General features: G+C 48.8%; 1 protein-coding gene across 3 annotated transcripts in view; it reads left to right on the forward strand.

The window, feature by feature from the left end:
- Scml4 (Scm polycomb group protein like 4) overlaps positions 1 to 14894 on the forward strand; it is a 93896-nt gene extending 79002 nt beyond the window's left edge. For all 3 annotated transcript variants that reach the window (NM_001415016.2, XM_087597554.1, XM_087597557.1), the window contains 3 exons: positions 145 to 435; positions 8501 to 8646; positions 10619 to 14894. In NM_001415016.2, coding sequence (NP_001401945.1) covers positions 145 to 435; positions 8501 to 8646; positions 10619 to 10744 — 563 coding nt within the window. In that variant the 3' untranslated portion in view covers positions 10745 to 14894. The remainder of the gene's footprint in view (positions 1 to 144; positions 436 to 8500; positions 8647 to 10618) is intronic.
- Positions 14895 to 17650: the final 2756 nt, after the last annotated feature.

Consider the following 17650-nt stretch of genomic DNA (forward strand, 5'->3'; position numbering starts at 1 on the left):
CTATTATTCTCTGTGTTCACGCTCTCTCTTTGCCTGTGCTTACTGGTAATGGCGACCATGTCAGAGCAGGGTTTGTCAAGATGGAGGCTTGGGGAGCTCCCTGGACTTCTCTCATGTCTGTGCTCTTCCTCTCTTACGTTTTAGCCAAGGTAGCCACTGCTGAAGAGTGTCTGGTAAACGCAGTGGGAATGAACCGCTACACCATAGATGTCTCCTCCACTGCCTTTAGCCACAGGGGCTCTGTGACCCACTCTTCCTCGCTGTACTACAAGAGGCTGAACTCTGGAGACAGTCACCTCGTGGGAGGCCCCGCCACTACCACCAGTGGTTCCCGTACCAACCCTGTGCCCTCTGGAGGTTCATCAACACCTGGGCTGAGGCTCCCAGCTTCCAGCCCCAAGAGGAATGGTACAGCCATCGAAGGAAACAGATGTGGTAATATAATTCAAACTCTGGCTTCCTGGTGCCTTAGCGGCCTCTGTGTTCGCACAGGGGAGAGGTTATAGTGATTTGAACATGGCACCTCTGGGAAACTGGAACTTTCCACAAATCTCTTGAATTTTTATTATTCTTATTCTTATTCTTACTCTTATTCTTATTCTTATTCTTATAGGCTGCCAATCTCAACTTCTGATTGTAAATGATGAAAAGGACACATTCGGTTAGGAATAACCAGTAGACTCCAAAATGTCCACTGGCTCAAATGCCAATGACAAATTAGTTTGAGTCCAAAGTGGGTGTTCCACCTCAATTTGGGGACCCTTGCTCTGTCCCTCTTGTGTCTCCATCATGCCTGTCTGTCTTTACGCCCCACATCTAGGGGACAGGAGTGGGGATGGCACTATGATGCCCAGGAAGAGATGGGCATAGGTATCGATCACAATCTATTGGCAAGGCTGGATCATTCAGTCCCACTTAACTGGGAAGGAGTCCAGCTCTTTCCCTAGAAGAGAATTTTGCGTGGTGGATGATTCATTCATCCATGACTCGAGCTCCCTGGAGAGAGCAGAAGAGACACAAGTGCTTCTGTGCTGCTCGTTAGGTCCTCCTGTCTCCCTCCCAAGGGAAACATAATCCATGGAAGTGTTCAGAGGACAGAGGATTCTAGGAATATGGTGGCGGCCATTCTGACAGACGCTTTACACCAGGTGTGTCCAATCTGCAGCCTTTGGACTACCTGTAATCCAGAGTGGCATGGATTTAGTACAGCACATGCCATATGCCATCATAGCGCCATGTCAAAGGATCAGACACCCCTGCTTCACGACGCCATCGGCAAGCTTCTCATTAATGGATTAGCAGCCATAGAATGGAGTGGATAACTTCATGGATGCTGCAGCTTGGAATTCTGGATTAGCTGTTTCCTGGCTGCCTGGCCCTTTCCAAGTCCTGGCTTCTCTGTGCTTCTGTTTCCTTCCCCGAGAAGTTGAAGTTGTAGTACCAGCAAACCATGGGGAAGGTTAAATGAGTTCATATATATAGTTAGTAGGAAACCTATGGCGTATAGTAAGCGGTTAATAAATGCTAATGCCGTAGACCATAGTCTATCTCTACAGCAGGAAGTGCTGATGGAGACTCCAGGCCAGAGTCAGGGATTCCTCAGCTCGCTCCTCTGACTCTGCCCGCTGGGCTGCTTGTGTGCACTTTGGCAAAACATAGCTCTGCTCTAGGCGTGGATCCCTTTTCCAGTGGCAGTCACAGATCACTCCCGTGAGCTGTTTTGTATAAGCCAACACCCTCCACACACGTCCCCCAAACAGCTTCACCCATCCCAGTAGGGCCTCCACTTGCCAAGGGTGGAAGGGTCCGCAGAGACCCCTTGAAGGAGACATGACTCTGAAAGGCATAGAAATGAAATTATTCACTCCTTATAGCTTCAGGAACTCTTCAGTGTAAGCATTCCATAGACCATGTCTCTGCGGGGAGCTAAGGGGGGAAAATGCTGTATCTCTCCTCAGACAGACAGAGGGCTGTACCTCTCCTCAGACAGACAGAGGGCTGTACCTCTCCTCAGACAGACAGAGGGCTGTACCTCTCCTCAGACAGACAGAGGGCTGTACCTCTCCTCAGACAGACAGAGGGCTGTACCTCTCCTCAGACAGACAGAGGGCTGTATCTCTCCTCAGACAGACAGAAGGCTATATCTCTCCTCAGACAGACAGAGGGCTGTACCTCTGCTTAGACAGAGGGCTGTATCTCTCCTCAGACAGACAGAAGGCTGTATCTCTCCTCAGACAGACAGAAGGTTGTACCTCTGCTCAGACAGACAGAGGGCTTTACCTCTCCTCAGACAGACAGAGGGCTGTACCTCTGCTCAGACAGAAGGTTGTGCCTCTGCTCAGATGGAGGGTTGTATCTCTGAAAGAACTTCCCATTTCTGTTACACCTCCTTTTCTAGAATTTAGTCACATGGCTACTGGCTGCAAGGGAAACTAGGAAATGCGGTTTTAATTCCAAGCAGAAATCGGGGACCCCGTTTTAAAGAAATGGGGGAAGAGATGTTCTGGAAGCAACCAATAGTCTGAACAACCTTTCTTTGTTAAGAATGCTTGTGTTCTCCAATTCCTCCACCCCCACCCTGACCCTAAGTCTGCTGTGGTAGGGGAACCATGACTTCAATTTTGTGAGGGTCTCATTTATATTCGAATCCCTGACAGTCAAGCGAGGCTGTGTCATTTAGCGAGCACCAATTATGGACGGCTTTCTGCTATTTACCATAAGCTGTAATGTATTGCTTTGAGACGCGTTGCTATACATTTCTAGCTAACGGGGGGGGGGGGCAAGCAAGAGGCCTGCCAGTTGTTTCGCCAAGCTGACTTGGCTGACCCTGTCCAAACCACTCCAGGGTCTCTGGTCTGTGTTCGCAGGGTTTCTTGGGGCTTCTTTCTGGTGTGGAAGGGGATGGAGAAGAGTGTGAGAGTGACAGGAATCCAGCCCCACTGTGACTCCTTATCAAGGTCTCTTCACACTAGCTGTTCTTGAAACCAATCTGTCCAGCTACCGGTCGTTAGAGACCGTGGTGACTCACGTGCTGAACTGAGTGGTGTGACAGAAGCCTTCCAGCCAGCCTGCAGCTCCTTGCTGTTGTCCTTCTCGCTCCCCACCCCCACCCCACCCAGGCCTCTATCAAAATCTTCCTGTTCTCAGAGGACTGTTTGAGCTGCCTCTGAAAGTGTACCCCAGGAGAGAACCACTTGCACCCAGAAACTGTTTCTCTTTAGTGTGCTTGACCCAACTCATAAGTCCTGGAAGAAACCTAGAAATGAATTTTTCTCCCTATGTACTAATCACAACGGTTTAAAACCACAGAGTCTAGAAACCTACACCAGGCTGCAGACAGGAGGGGAGTGGGTGAGAATGTGCACAGTTCTCAGCTGCCTTTTCCTCCGGTGTGAATCCTTACCCCACCTTCCTGCTGCCCTGACAGTGCGAGGGCTGGTTCCTCTGGCTGCCAGCTCTCTGGGCTGCAGCACGGGATGCAAGTGGTTCCCTGGGGTTTGCTCATGTTCAGGTGAATATTCAGGAGGGGGTTTCTCATCTGAGATACACTCAGCCAGAGCTCTGGAAGGCTGCAAAAAGGTTTCCGAGAACAAAGCTTCCAGCACCCGCTATAGAATTCCCAACCACAGGCATCTACAAGATGTAGAAGCAAAAGCAAAACAAACCTGACATTGTTGTTACAGCTCAAAAGTTTCCTATGGGCTGGGGTTGGCTTCATGGGCTGTGGGAAGAGACGATTCTGCTAGAGAAAGCAAGAGGAGTGGGGACTCATGAGGGCTGGGATCTCTAGAGGCAAAAGGGCTTCCTTGTTATAGGGAGAAGGGAGAGGGGGCTGGGATGATCCTGGAAAGCATAGTGAATGCATTTAGGGCCCATGTCAGGCAGGTGGAGCTCCGGTTATAGTGATTGTAAATCCCACATTTCTGACCAAGGGAGTGAGCCACCAGGGGTGGTGAGATTTAGGGAGCTAAAACTACTGGATGTGTATTGCATGCCATAGAAGAATACCGCCTAGCTTTGGGGCTAACCTCTACCTCTTTATCCTGATTGATCCTTGATGCCCAAAATGGCAGAAGGTTTTACTAGTAGACAACTAAGAGACTGTGCTGTTCTGGCCTGCAGATGTCCGCTGACCAGCTAGGCAGGGGCTCTTCCTAGATAGGGGCTCTTCTCAGGTCTGAGGATGGTGCTGTGAACAAAACAGAAGGATCCTATTCCAGAGAAACCTCAGCACGTTATTGTGATTACTGTTGGGGGTGGAAAAGTGTGGCCAATGGGACAGTGCTGGAAGGGGAGGGGCTGTGGGACAGTGCTGGAAGGGGAGGGGCTGTGGGACAGTGCTGGAAGGGGAGGGGCTGTGGGACAGTGTTGGAAGGGGAGGGGCTGTGGGACAGTGCTGGAAGGGGAGGGGCTGCAGGACAGTGTTGGAAGGGGAGGGGCTGCAGGACAGTGCTGGAAGGGGAGGGGCTGTGGGACAGTGTTGGAAGGGGAGGGGCTGGGGCTTTGGGCCACCTCGTCCTTGGAGTCAGGAAAGGCTTCAGTGTGATGGAACCTACTGAAATGAGACTTGACACTTGAGCCTTTTGAAGGACCAGTGTCTAGAGGCTCCTGGTGGAGCGGGTGGTTGCTAACAGTGTCAGTTTCTGGCTGAGAAGGAACGCAGCCCAACCTGGCCTGCTGGTCCCTAAGGACATCTTCTGTCCTGTTGGTAGGTCAGCTTATCTTGAAGGATTAATAAAACAAAACAAACAGACAAAAATTCTGATTAAAATCTAAGGAAGGATCAGACTTTCTCCTCTCTGGTCTCTGTTGCCTTGTAGTATCTTAAAAGCCAGAACTGAAAGAATGTAAAACAATAGTGTCTCAAATCACCTGATTCTGCCTAGATGGTGGGCTAGCCTGGGCACCTCACACTCTACATAGCCTTGGATATACACCTGAGGCTTTCAGAAGTATCACTTATTGACAGCAGTCTGCTGTGTATTGGGTCACGTAGTGCCTGAGGTTGGAGGGAAGACAGAAACACACACAGAGACAGACACATAGACTGTACTCTGGAGAAGTGTAGAGTGTTGTGCAGCTGCGGGAGGTAGGGATTTCTGACTCCTGGCTCACCCTGGTTCACCACTCCCTTGTTCCACTCTCCCACTCTGTCAGCTAAAGTTTCCCCTGAATTATGAATGAGCAAAAGGCTATTATGTGTGTGCTCGTGGGGATGTGTAAGACGAAAAGAGATCTGCAGATGTGGTACGATCGCCGCGCTTCAGAAGGCTCCGGTGGGATTGCTTTTCAGCACCGAGTCTGTCGGTGGTCTATTTTTCTGCTCACCGTGGATTCAGAGCAACGGGATTTAATTACGCACCCATTCACCACCGGGTCTCACTTTTCACAGCTCAACAGCGCACAGGGAGGGACAGAGCTAGAGAAGGCTTTGCACACTCTGTCTGCACAGGGGCAAGATTTGTTCAATCCGTCCAATCTTGTTACCTGTCACATCTGCCTGCTGCAGCCCCTTCCTGTGCCGGACTGGACCCATCTGTCTTCCTGACACCGCCCCTAGCGCCTGGCTGGAGGAAGGAGGCAGTGGTGTGTTGATTTTTCTGTGAGCCATAGAATTGCACCAGCTTTGCAAACCCAGTGCCGGAAAGTTCCATTTTCCTTCTCTGGAGTTGAATTTATGTGCTTTGAATGAGGGGGGACCGCAGAGGTGTGACTTAACCTACCTGCTATCCTGCCTTGTATGACTGAAAGGCACCTCAGAAACATCCCTGAGCCAGCCTGACTGTTTTCCCATCATCCTGAAAAAGGGAAATGCCCACAGCCAGCACCAAGTCCCAAGCACGGAGAGCACTTGCCTCAGAGATGACCAGGAGCCCTCTGTTCTGCTGTAGACGGTGTCTCCTATTTGTGACCTCGCTCAAAGGACTGCAGGACTTGGGGCAGGATCTTATCAGTGGGCCAGACTTCCCCTCCTTCCTGCCAAGTATAGGAAATTAGATTTGACCTCTGCTCTCATCACCGCAGAATCATTCTTGGACTAAAGACTTCCCCCTGACATCTGGACATCTATTACCACGCTGATTAACAGCCGTGCTCCTGTGGGCGGGCCCTGAAGACAGATGGGATTTCTGGGCTTCTTCAGCTCCACGTTGAGTGCAGATGTCTTTAAATGGAGTAAAAAAAAAAAATCATCTTTCACTAGCGGGCATCCATGTTCCAAGGGTTCGAGGGAGCATTAACAGTTTCTCAGCGAGAAGCCTGGTGCCACACCACCTCATGGGACCCTTCCATGTCCAAAAAGGAAAAGTTAGGGGAAAACAAGACAGAACTCAAACAAAATCTGGCTGTCCACCAGGACAAATTCAGAAATGAATCTTGCTCTCTCGGTGCAAGAGCACCGGGAGCTTCTCAGGCATATCATAAGTGGGAAGGGAAGCACAGAAGAAAGCTATTTTAAGACTTGGGGAAGGCTGACAAGCGCTGGTCTAAGCTCCTAGAATCATCCTGTAGGGCAGTCGCTATTTGCTCAGAATCTTGGCCTTTGTCTAGCCAGGAAATAGCAGCAAGGATCACTCACACACAGCTAGCCTCTTTCTACTGAGCGTATTGATCCCTCTCCCACCCATCAGATCCATGCTTCAAGTCTAGTTAGTCTTTGCTCAGCTGTGGAGGGGTTGAGGTAATATACGACCCTTGTAATGAGGGGGCTTGGTCTGCATTGCTCACCAAACACCTCTCCCAAGACTAAGCCAGGGAAAGGGCTTGGTACACGATCGTGAAGTGAACATAGGATTTATAATCTAAAGTACAGAAATGTATGCAAGTGACTGCACTGCAAAGGAGAATGTGGGAAGCCTTCTGGGAGAAGGATAGACAAAGGTCAGATGGACAGTCAGGAGGTAGCAAGGAGGACGGCCGCTGTGTTCACGAAGGGGTCTGATAGCCCCGGGGCTGGCATGCACTTGTGTTGATGTTCTCTCAAGACCTGGATCAAAGTCATGATGTCTTCCTGCCTCAAGATCCATGCCACAGGTGTGCCCTCCATTCCTGGATTGTAGTTCATTCCACATACAGTCAAGTTGACAACTGAGAACAGCCATCACAAGCAGTATGCCCAGATGATTGTACAGGGAGCCTCTTTCACTCTATAGAGCACCCGTGGTGGGTTGACCAGAAGGCCCAATGCTAGCTCACTTCAGTACCTATGGCTAGAGAATGCCACCATGATCTAAGACATGTTGCAGTCAAATGACAAGCAGAGGAAGCTCCAGGATTTGTCTCTAGGACCCCTGGCCCAAAGTCCTTTCTCTCTATCTAAGAAGGAAAGGTATGGAAACCATAATACAGCCATTGACTTGAAGGCACAGTGCCCAGGCAAGGGTTACTCAGAGAGACCGTGAGTGTGAGAAGTTTACAGACAGAGCTTGGTCTCAGGACAGCCTGAGGCAGTGGCAATTATATGGTAGATAGAAAAGAGCAGAAGCAAAGAGACTCACGGGGAAAATCATTGCAGGGTACACTGCAGGTACATTCCTGACTTTCCCCATTTTTATGAACAAATGCTTGACAGCAAGCAACTGAAGGGGTAACTCATTTCTCAACTGAGGTTCCTTATTTCGAAATGATTCTAGCATATGCTGAATCCACATAAAACTAGCCAGCACACTAACGTTCTCCACCTGTACCTCATTCAGTCTGAGACCCCATCCTCTGGGGTAGTACTGCCCATTCAGGGTGGGCCATCCCTTCTCTCTGAAAAAGCTCCCCAGAGGTGTGCCTCCTTGGTGATTCTAAGTGTAGTCACGTTGACAGGACAATCAGCCATAATACTAGTGTCATGAGATTCAGCATGGATGGCAGGGGAAAGGGCCAGCAGGAAAGGTACCCTCCCAAGGACTCCTATGAGCCTAATGCTGGGGACAAGGGACACGTATTAAAGTAACACCATCTTCTAAGAGCAGACAAGACATGGACAGACCCTTCCAGTGCTGCTGGAGGTATAAACAGTAGATTAGCCATTGTGCAATGTCCAAAAGTGAACCACCTCTGTTCTGCCACACTGCCATCATCAGAGGACACAGGAAGGGCCCAGTATTGCTTTGCCCCACAGGCTGCAGAGGCCCACTTTGCTTACCACTCAGCTCACCAGCCCCAGGTACCAATAGCTGTCTATTGCAGGCTCTAGACCACAAACACAGAACTGAACCAAAGGTCTGGGGAACTTTAGCTAGGTTTTTGAACCAGAATTTCAAGTTGTGAAGGATGAGAGCTCTCCCAAACTTTCCTTTCATGGACAGACAGCACAGCACAGCCCTTTGCTCCTCACTGACCAGCCACTCACAGCATCTACCTGTCACAGAGACACTTGGTCCTACCGTGGACTTCAGAGCACTAAGGACTCCTTCTGGGCAAGCATGGGGTGGGTAAACCCAGTAGGCAGCACCAAATGGGCACTGAGTTTCAATGGTTCATGGTCTCCTCCTCTGCTTACTCCCTCCAGCCCCGAGCCCATCTCCAGAGATACAGGATACCAGGAGGCCAAGCAGCAGGAATCCTTCTACCTGGACCGTGGAGGACGTGGTCCGGTTTGTGAAAGATGCAGACCCTCAGGCCCTGGGGCCTCATGTGGAGCTCTTCAGAAAGCATGTATGAAAGTCGTGGGTCTGAAGGGAGGGCCGGGGAAGGGGATGCATGGAAGGAGAGAGGAGTTCAGGATCCTCCAAATGCTGGTGATCTAGGCTAAGCTCTAGCCGTGCCCTTAAGTGAGCCAGAGGCAACCATAGGCCTGTCAGGGCAAAGCAACCACCAGATTTGTGTTTTGAAGAGACACATCTCTTTTCTGTTCTCTTTTGGGCCTTGCCTGCTTTTCTGCCAATCCATCCACCCCTCCATCTGTCCATCCATCATCCATCCATCTGTCCATTCCTCCACCCATCCTTTATCCATCCACCTATTCGCCCACCTGTCTATCCATCCATCCACCAATTCACCTATCTATCCACTCACCCACCTGTCTGTCCATCCATCCATCTGTCCACCTGTCCATCCAGTCATCATCCACTTACCCACCCATCCGTCTGTTCATCCAACCATCCATCTAACCACCAATCCACAAATCTATCCACTCACTCATCTGTCTGTCCATCCATCCATCTATCCATCCACCTGTTCATCGACCATCCATCTGTCCATCCATCCACCCACCTGTGCATTCAACAGTCATCTATAGCACCCCTGCAATTTGCCAGGCAAACTGTGATCCAGTGGTTCTCAACCTTCCTAAAGCACAACCCCTTAATACAGTCCCTCATGTTGTGGTCACTACCAATCATAAAATTTTTTAAATTTTTTATTAGATATATTTCTTTACTTACATTTCAAATGTTATTGCCCTTCCTGGTTTCCTGTCCATAAGCCCCTATTCCCTCCCCTCCCACTCCCCCATACAGGTATTCCCCCCATACATCCCCCTTACTGCACCCTCCCCATATTCCCCTGCACTAGGGGTCCAACCTTGGCAGGACCAAGGGCTTCCCCTTTCCCTGATGCCCCAACAAGGCTATTCTTTGCTACATACCCAGTTGGAGCCCTAGGTTAGTCCATGTATACTCTTTGGGTAGTGGTTTAGTCCCTGGAAGCTCTGGTTGGTTGGCTTTGTCGTTCTTATGGGGTTGCAAGCTCCTTTAGCTCTTTCAATCCTTCCTCTAATCCTCCCCAAGAGGGTCCTGTTCTCAGTTCGGTGAATAAAATTATTTTTGTTGCTACTTTATAAACTAATTTTGCTCCTATTATGAATCATAATGTCAATATCAGTGTTTTCTGGTGGTGACCCCTGAGAAAGGATCATTCAATCCCATAAAGGGGTCACGGCCCTCAAGTTAGAACCACTGGCTTAGAGGGTTAAATGAGAAAATACACATAAACACGTTACACGAAGCCTCACTCAGATACGCAGCCTTCATATAAATGTTATGATCATTTAGGCACTTCTGAAATAGACAAAGATGGTAAGTAGGGCGAAAGGTAAGAATTGCTATGTTACTTGCCCAGCTTACTGTATCAGTTCGGGATTGGTAGTATAACACATTGCTACATATCGGGGCTTTTAGACAATGGACAGACATCACTTACCTTTATTTCTGTGGTCTGGAGCCTAAATGGGTCTCAGTGGACTAAGATCCAGGTGTGAGAGGGATACATTGTTGCCTGGGTAATTCAGGGGCAATCTGCTTGTCTAGCTCTCCCATTTCACGGCCCTCTTTAAAGCCAGGAGCATCAGTCCTGGCCCTCCTCAGGCTGACCTGTCTGTGGCTCTCTCTTTACTTGGATGACATCTATCCCACATGAGATAGGAGGACTCTAAGTGAAGCTCTGTCTGCTTCAATCAGAAGAAGGCAGGAATCCAAAAGGTACAAGGTAGCGAATGAGTTCCAGGAGGGGCCAGGAAGAGGAGGGCATTATAGTTGCTTGCTTCAGTTGTACCCAAGTGCTTTCCCAGAGCTAGGAGTGTGTGCTCTCTGATCTATTCACCTGCCCGTAAAGTGCCCTGTGAGCGCCCCCAGACCTTAGCCCCCCATCTGACTACTCTGACTGTCCTTTGGCTTTTCCTTCCCTCCAGGAGATTGATGGCAATGCCTTGTTGTTGCTAAGGAGTGACATGATCATGAAATACCTGGGACTGAAGCTGGGCCCCGCGCTGAAACTCTGCTATCACATTGACAAGCTGAAGCAAGCTAAGTTCTGAAGTCCTTACGAGCTGGAAACGAAACCCCAGATCTCAAGGTTCTGTCTGCCAGAGCAGCAGTCGGCCAACGTCACGGGCTGACAGCCCCAAAGACTGGGTCTTTTTTATAAAACGTGTGCATCCTTGCCTTTTCTAACACACCAAGTGGTCCCTTTCAGAGACTCACATGTGTGTGCGCTGGGCTTGTCAGAAAGATCACAGAAAGCCTATTACATTGAATGTTCTGACATGTTGGTCACTCTTTACGGGTGCTATTTGTGCCATGACAGAGTGAATAACTGAATGTTGTCACCCAAGAAGAGTCCTGGGGAGTCTTAAGAAGGACCCTGTAGGGGCTGGGGATTTAGCTCAGTGGTAGAGCACTTACCTAGGAAGCGCAAGGCCCTGGGTTCGGTCCCCAGCTCCGAAAAAAAGAACCAAAAAAAAAAAAAAAAAAAAAGAAGGACCCTGTCCCTGCAGAGGCTGTGGGGATGCTGTCCCGGGAGGTAGTGGCAACCTCTCCCTGTTCCGGGGACGGTGGCAATCCCTCCCTGTTCTGGGAACTGAGCGTCACTGGACTCAGCTCTGGAAGTTGTCTTCTCATGACTGCCTCGCCTTGCACTATCTGGAAAACTTGAATTTTTGTTGCTTTTTTTTTTTTTTTTTTTTTTTTGTCTGTTCGTTTGTTTTTGTTTTTCTCTGTCAAAGAGAAAGAGGAAAGGATATTTTCCGGGCTCTAGCTACTGAAGTACTTCGTTGCTCCACCAGAGGGCAGACTGCTAATGAGCTTTCAGGATGTACAGACTGCATGGCTGGGGTAGGGTGTTTATAAGCAAGATCTAGGCTGCACAGGGACAGGGGACGAATTCCACACTCAGCACCCCAGGTTGCCAGTTGGGAAGAAATCGTGCTCCATCAGGGTCCAACTCATATCCATTCCTTACTGACCGACTTGTACAAATTCAGAAGCAACCATCTGCCTAAACAAAGACCTGGTGACCCTTCCCTCCCAGAGTCTCACTGAGGCTCCAATGGGACGACGTGCTGAAGAATCTTGGTGACACTTAGCTATGGGTGTTTCTTGGGAAAAATGGGGGTGGGGGTGGGGTGGGAACTGTCTGAGCAAAGTTTGAAATGGTACATGCTGATTTCTAGTTACATGACCGCACTCTGTAGCTGGGTCTGCGGCTAATTTTTCTAGTCTTCAACAAATACGTGGACATGTTTTTATTGGGTTTAATTCAATTTACAAATAGGTTTCTACTCTTCACTGTGAAATAATGGGAAAAAATTGATTTTCTACCCTTTGCAGCTGTGTCCAGAGGAGGGGGGATGGGGCCATGGTTTCCTCGGCAGAAGGGTGACCTCTTTGATGCTATTCTTTATGGAATCCTTCCCCCACTCCCTTTGTTTATTCTCGATGAATAGAGAACTCATGGGCACATCCTTTTCCATAAGGCACATCTGGGGAAGGTGAGGGTTAAGGGTAACCCTGGCTGTCCCATGACAATGGTATGAGTTTTAAAAAGGTTTCTTCCCCCAGGTTGCAGTCGGAGCATGGTCTAGCTGGCAAGGGTAGCCAGACGTCCTGGTCTCTAACAAGACAGACGTAGTCTCTTGGACAGATCTACCCATTGTACCAATCAGTTAGAATTTAGGTGAAGAACACGGGACACATTCCATGCTGTGCTATAAGGGCCCCCTTTGATGTTCCCTGTTTGTGGGAGTATGACCCTGTAAGGTCTGTGTTACGTATACACCAGTGGTTGGGTTTAAGTACGACAGAGAAGGAGAAAAAAATGTCCCAAAGCTTCCCGCTGAATGGAACTTGATCAGGTTGTGGATGAGCCGGATGTCTGTTATTTTTAGCACGAGGCAGAAATGACCTTGAAATAGACCTTGGAGAGACTCTTCAAAATGTTAAAGCAATGAGCAGACTCTACCTTGAAGAAGATTGTTAATGCTGGGTGCTCGATGCTGTTCTGAAGTTAGATCCTTGTCTCAAAAAGCACCAGACAATTCCCATGTACAGAGTTGCTGGGGGGAAAGCATCGAGATTAGAAAAGTCGCTTCTCGAAAGCATTTGCCCCTCAAAAGCGTTTGCCCCTCCCTGTAGGCTCATGGTGCGGCTTCCAGGGACACAGGCTCCTGAATGACTAGCAGTATTGAGCTTGCCAAACGCCCTGCCTAAACTGACCCATGTCTCACTGGTGCCCCAAATTAAAATAAGGCCGAACAAGTCAGGGGAGGCCTCAAGCAGTTTTTGAAAGAGAGCTAGGTTCAAGTCTGTGGAAGAACTGGAGCTCTGTCCCCAGACATGATGTCTTATTTCACATGAAGCCTTAAATTAGCTCAATTGTAGGATTCCAGACATTTAAGGTTTGGCCAAACAAAACAAAACAAAGCACCAGGAAGCAATCTCATTAGTCTGGGAACGAAGGCTGACATATCACAGAAGACCCGGCGAAACCAATTCTTCTTGCCCGTTTTCTCATGGAATCTAATTAGTTGACCAAATCACTGTAGCAATACTGTAAGTATAATTAATTTCCATCCCTCTCAAAAATCTTGTCAGACAGCGCAACTAAGTAGCTTCTCAAATGTAGAACATGCAAGGCTATTTCCTCTGAGCAGACCTTCAGGGGTCAGGCCATCCGGGTTACCCTGGCCCGAATGAGAGAGACTTAAACTCATATCTGACGGTTCACACACTCGCTGTGTCTGCCGCACAGCTTGGCCTCAGGTTGTGGTGGGTAATGATCACATTTTGCATAATTCCAAATTAAAGAGTGTGGGTGCCCGTGCTCCGAACATTTCCAATTACACTTGGAAACACTTGGTGGGGGGATCAAGGGACAATTCAGTGGCCTAAAGCATTTTAAATGTTTTATGAAACACATTATTCCTGTTGTGAAGATTTTAAATAAAAGGTGTGGCCTGTGTGTGTCTCTGTGTGTGCCTGTGTGTGTGTGTCTATGTCTCTGTGTATCTATGTGTGTCTCTGTGAGTGTCTGTGTCTGTATCTATGTGTGTCTATGTGTGTGTGTGTCTGTGCCTGTCTGTGTGTGCCTTTCCCTGTCTGTGCCTTTGTGTGTGTATGTGTTTGTGTGTGTATGTGTATGGTATATGTGTGTCTGTGTATCTGTGTGTCTCTGTGTATGTCTGTCTGTGTCTGTGTGTGTGCCTGTGTGTGTGTATGTCTGTGTATGTGTCTGTCTGTGTGTGTCTGTGTGTGTATATGTGTATGTGTCTATGTGTGAGTATGTGTGTCTATGTGTATATATATATGTGTGTGTGTGTCTGTGTGTGTGTGAGTGTGTGTCTGTGTGTATATGTGTCTGTGTGAGTGTGTGTCTGTGTGTGTGAGTGTGTGTCTGTGTGTATATATGTGTGTGTCTCTGTGTATGTGAGTGTGTATATGTGTGTGTCTGTGTGTGTGTGTATATATATGTGTGTTTGTGCCTGTGTGTGAGTGTGTGTCTGTGTGTGTATATATGTGTGTGTGAGTGTGTGTCTGTGTGTGTATATATGTGTGTGTGTGTCTGTGTGTGTATATGTGTGTATGTGAGTCTCCTACACTGGAGTTGGAAAATCTAAGAAGTGGCGGGAGTATAGCCGCTATTGCATGTTCTTAAATATCTTTCCAGCTTGGTAACAAACGTGGAGGCACTACACAGTCTAATCTTCCTACCAGCTGTTACTTGTAGGCGTCCCCTCTTACTGTAGCACGGCCTGTCCTGGGACAGCTAGGTAACCAGAACAGTTCTGGGGCCTGGGTTCGGCTGAGTGGAAATGCCAGACCTGAGGACCTGGATATCTGAGAAAGGCGTACTGGGGAGTCCTGGCCAGGAGCAGCTGCCTAAGGGTTTCGGTTATGTCTGCCCGGGAGGACACAGGCCTGTTATTTCTCTTCCACAAGATTGTCATTTCTTTCCCCTTTCAGAAGAAATAAAAGAGCAGAGAACACCTCAGAAAAAACTGTGTTCAGAATTGAAAACTTGGGAAGGGAGGCTGGGCTGAGAGGTTGAGAAACAAACAGAACATACAGAATTATACATTTCTTAGGAAAATAGTGCAATACCATGTGTGCTCACTGCCCCTGCTCACGACACAGCCACAACCCAATGATGTCACAGAATACTTCTTTAAATTAAAATGGTTTAAATTAAAACACTTTTTGTATATTCTTTTAGGAGGGTTTTGTTGAATCTGAAGGAAACTGGAAACACCCAATATTCTATTTGAACATAGGCATCATCAGAAAGCCTTGAAGGACATTCTGATCTCTCCCTGAGAACTATTCTGGAGAGAGACTACCTGGAGAGGTAGCCCAATGCATCAGCTATGGGATGTGCCCTCAGAAGGTTCCCTTTCCTACTTTCCCCAGTAGAGCCAGGCACATCTTGTTAAGAGGAGAAGCGCCAAAAAAATCCAACGCGGCTTTTTTTTTTTTTTTTTTTTGACATGAACACACTAAGAGCGGAATCTCGGCTCGGCTTTTGTGTTGCCACACGATTTTATTCTGTCCCATGAGAGGGGCAGACCAAGAACCCTGAGGGGAATCCAGCAGATCGTCAGATGTCCAGAGGCACAAGCATTCCCTCCTCCATATTGCCAAGTTAGTAATGTCTGCCCAGGAGCGCCGCCCTGACCCTGCGGCGCTAAGGATGCTGGGACCTCCGCCCCCTCGTGCCTTTCCCTCCAAGGTTTAGTTAGCTCCACCCCACGTGATTCCTTCACGGACAATTGGAAGCTGGGTTTTGGGGAATCTAGTATTGACTTGAAAGAGGATCACTCCTATTTACAGCCACCGGTTAAAGATTACGGCAACACGTCTGCTAACAATTTACTTTGTGTAATTTTGTTCTAATGCTAATAAGCAACAGCCGGGACACTTCCTGTGGTAACTTCCTCTGTGGTTACGGTGCAGTCAGCACACAAGACTGTACCAAGTGCTGCACTTGACCACACGCCGGCCTGGAGACGCTGCGCTGGGAAGCCAGCTGTACGTTTTCCCAAGCTGTGCCCCCGACCAACACGCTAAACCAACATGCTACCCTGAGACGCTAAACTGCCTACCTGGGGCTTCTTGGCACACTTAGCAAGACATCATATCCCAGGATGGCTGCTAGTGGGACCAGGAGTTGATGCTGTGGCACAGGATGGCAGAACAGGAAGATGACAAATACCAGGGCGAAGGGGCTTGGCGGTGATCGAATCACGATTCTCGATACTGTGGGGGCAGCAGCAGCTCTACGCCTAAACATATCCATGAACCACCCGGACTTGCTCTGTCACTTTCTGGACCCTGTGGTCTGAGCCGCGGTGCTAAGGCAGAAAAGCAGTCTACCAGCGGGACCTGCTCTGGAAAAAAAAAAAACCCACAACTTGCTTCTTCAAATGGCTCACTGTGAAAGGAGACACTCGGTCATTTTCCAGCAGTCATGTGCTATCCAAGGCTACTTTCATCGGAAATGAAGCAGCCTCAAGTCGGGGGATGTCTCTGCCTCCCCACCCAGGGGTGCACTGCCTTCCCTAAGGTCCTGCAAAGTGTCTCTGCTTGGTTTCTTCCCATCAAAGGGAGTTCCCTCCCTGAGAAGCTGGCTTATCTCTCTGTTGGACAGCGCTGGTTGTGAGAAAGCTTCCTTCTCAGGGAGACCCAGATGTCTGTGAATCAGATACGAATATTCAAGGTGCAGCCAATTCTGAAATCTTTGTCTGTTTAATAGAGTTTATCCACGAAGAAGCCAAATCTATACCACAAAAACCTTGGCTAGTTGATCTCAACAATAAGCCCCCTTTCTTTGTGATAGGAGAATGGACACCATGTAAGAGTCGTACCCAAAGGCTGCAGTTAGGTTTCCATTGCTAGGACAAACACCATGAAAGAACAGTGTTTGGGCTTGAATGTGCTTGGCCGTGGGAAGTGGCGCCATTAGGAGGCGTGGTCTTGTTTGAGTAGGTGTGGCCTTGTTGGAGGAAGTCCATCACTGTGGGGGTGGGCTTTGTGGTCCTATGCCCAAGCTCCACCCAGTGAGGAAGGGAGACAGACCCACCTCCTAGCTGCCTGTAGAATACACGGATGAAGATGTAGAACTCTCAGCTCCTCCTGCACCACCATGTCTGCCTGCACACTGCCATGCTTCCCACCATGACGGTGAGGGACTGAACCTCTTAAACTGTAAGCCAGCCCCAATTGGTCATGGTGTCGCTTCACAGCAATGAAATCCTAACAAAGGCAAGCAATTTGGGGAAGAAAGGGTTTGGTTTGGTTTGGTTTTTCATTTCCACATTACATTCTATCATCAAGGGAAGTCAGGGTGAGAACTTAAACTGGGCAGGAGCTGATAAGAAGAAAGGCTGCCTACTGACTTGCTTTTGCACAGCCTGCTTTTTCATATACTCAGAGACCACCTGCCCAGGACTGGCACCACCTACAACGGGATGGGCCCTCCTGCAGCGATCACTGAGAAAACGTACTACAGATTTTCCTTCAGGTCAACTTTATGTTGCTGAAGCCCTAGCTATCCTGAAACTCAGTTTGTAGACCAGGCTGGCCTGGAACTCACAGAGGTCCTGCCTTTGATTACTGAGTGCTGGGATTCAAGGCATTCACTACCATGCCTGGCTATTAATTAATTAATATCTGTGTATGGGTATTTTACCTGTACACAGAAGAGGGCTTCAAATCCCGTGGGACGGTAGTTACAGATGGTTGCGAGCCGTCATGTGGGTGCTGGGAATCGAGCTCAGGAGCTCTGAAAGAGCAGCCCGTGCTCTCAACTGCTGAGTATCTCTCTCTCTGCCCTCTCTCCGGGCCCATCTTATGGAAAGAGTCTCTCAGTTGAAAGTCCTTCCCAAATGATTCTAGCTTGTGTCCAGTTGACATAAAACCAGTGTTTCACTTGGATAAGATTGCCCCACCTC

Source organism: Rattus norvegicus, chromosome 20 (genome assembly GCF_021556685.1).
Source record: "Rattus norvegicus strain SHRSP/BbbUtx chromosome 20, alternate assembly SHRSP_T2T, whole genome shotgun sequence".
NCBI classification, from domain to species: Eukaryota; Metazoa; Chordata; class Mammalia; order Rodentia; family Muridae; genus Rattus; species Rattus norvegicus.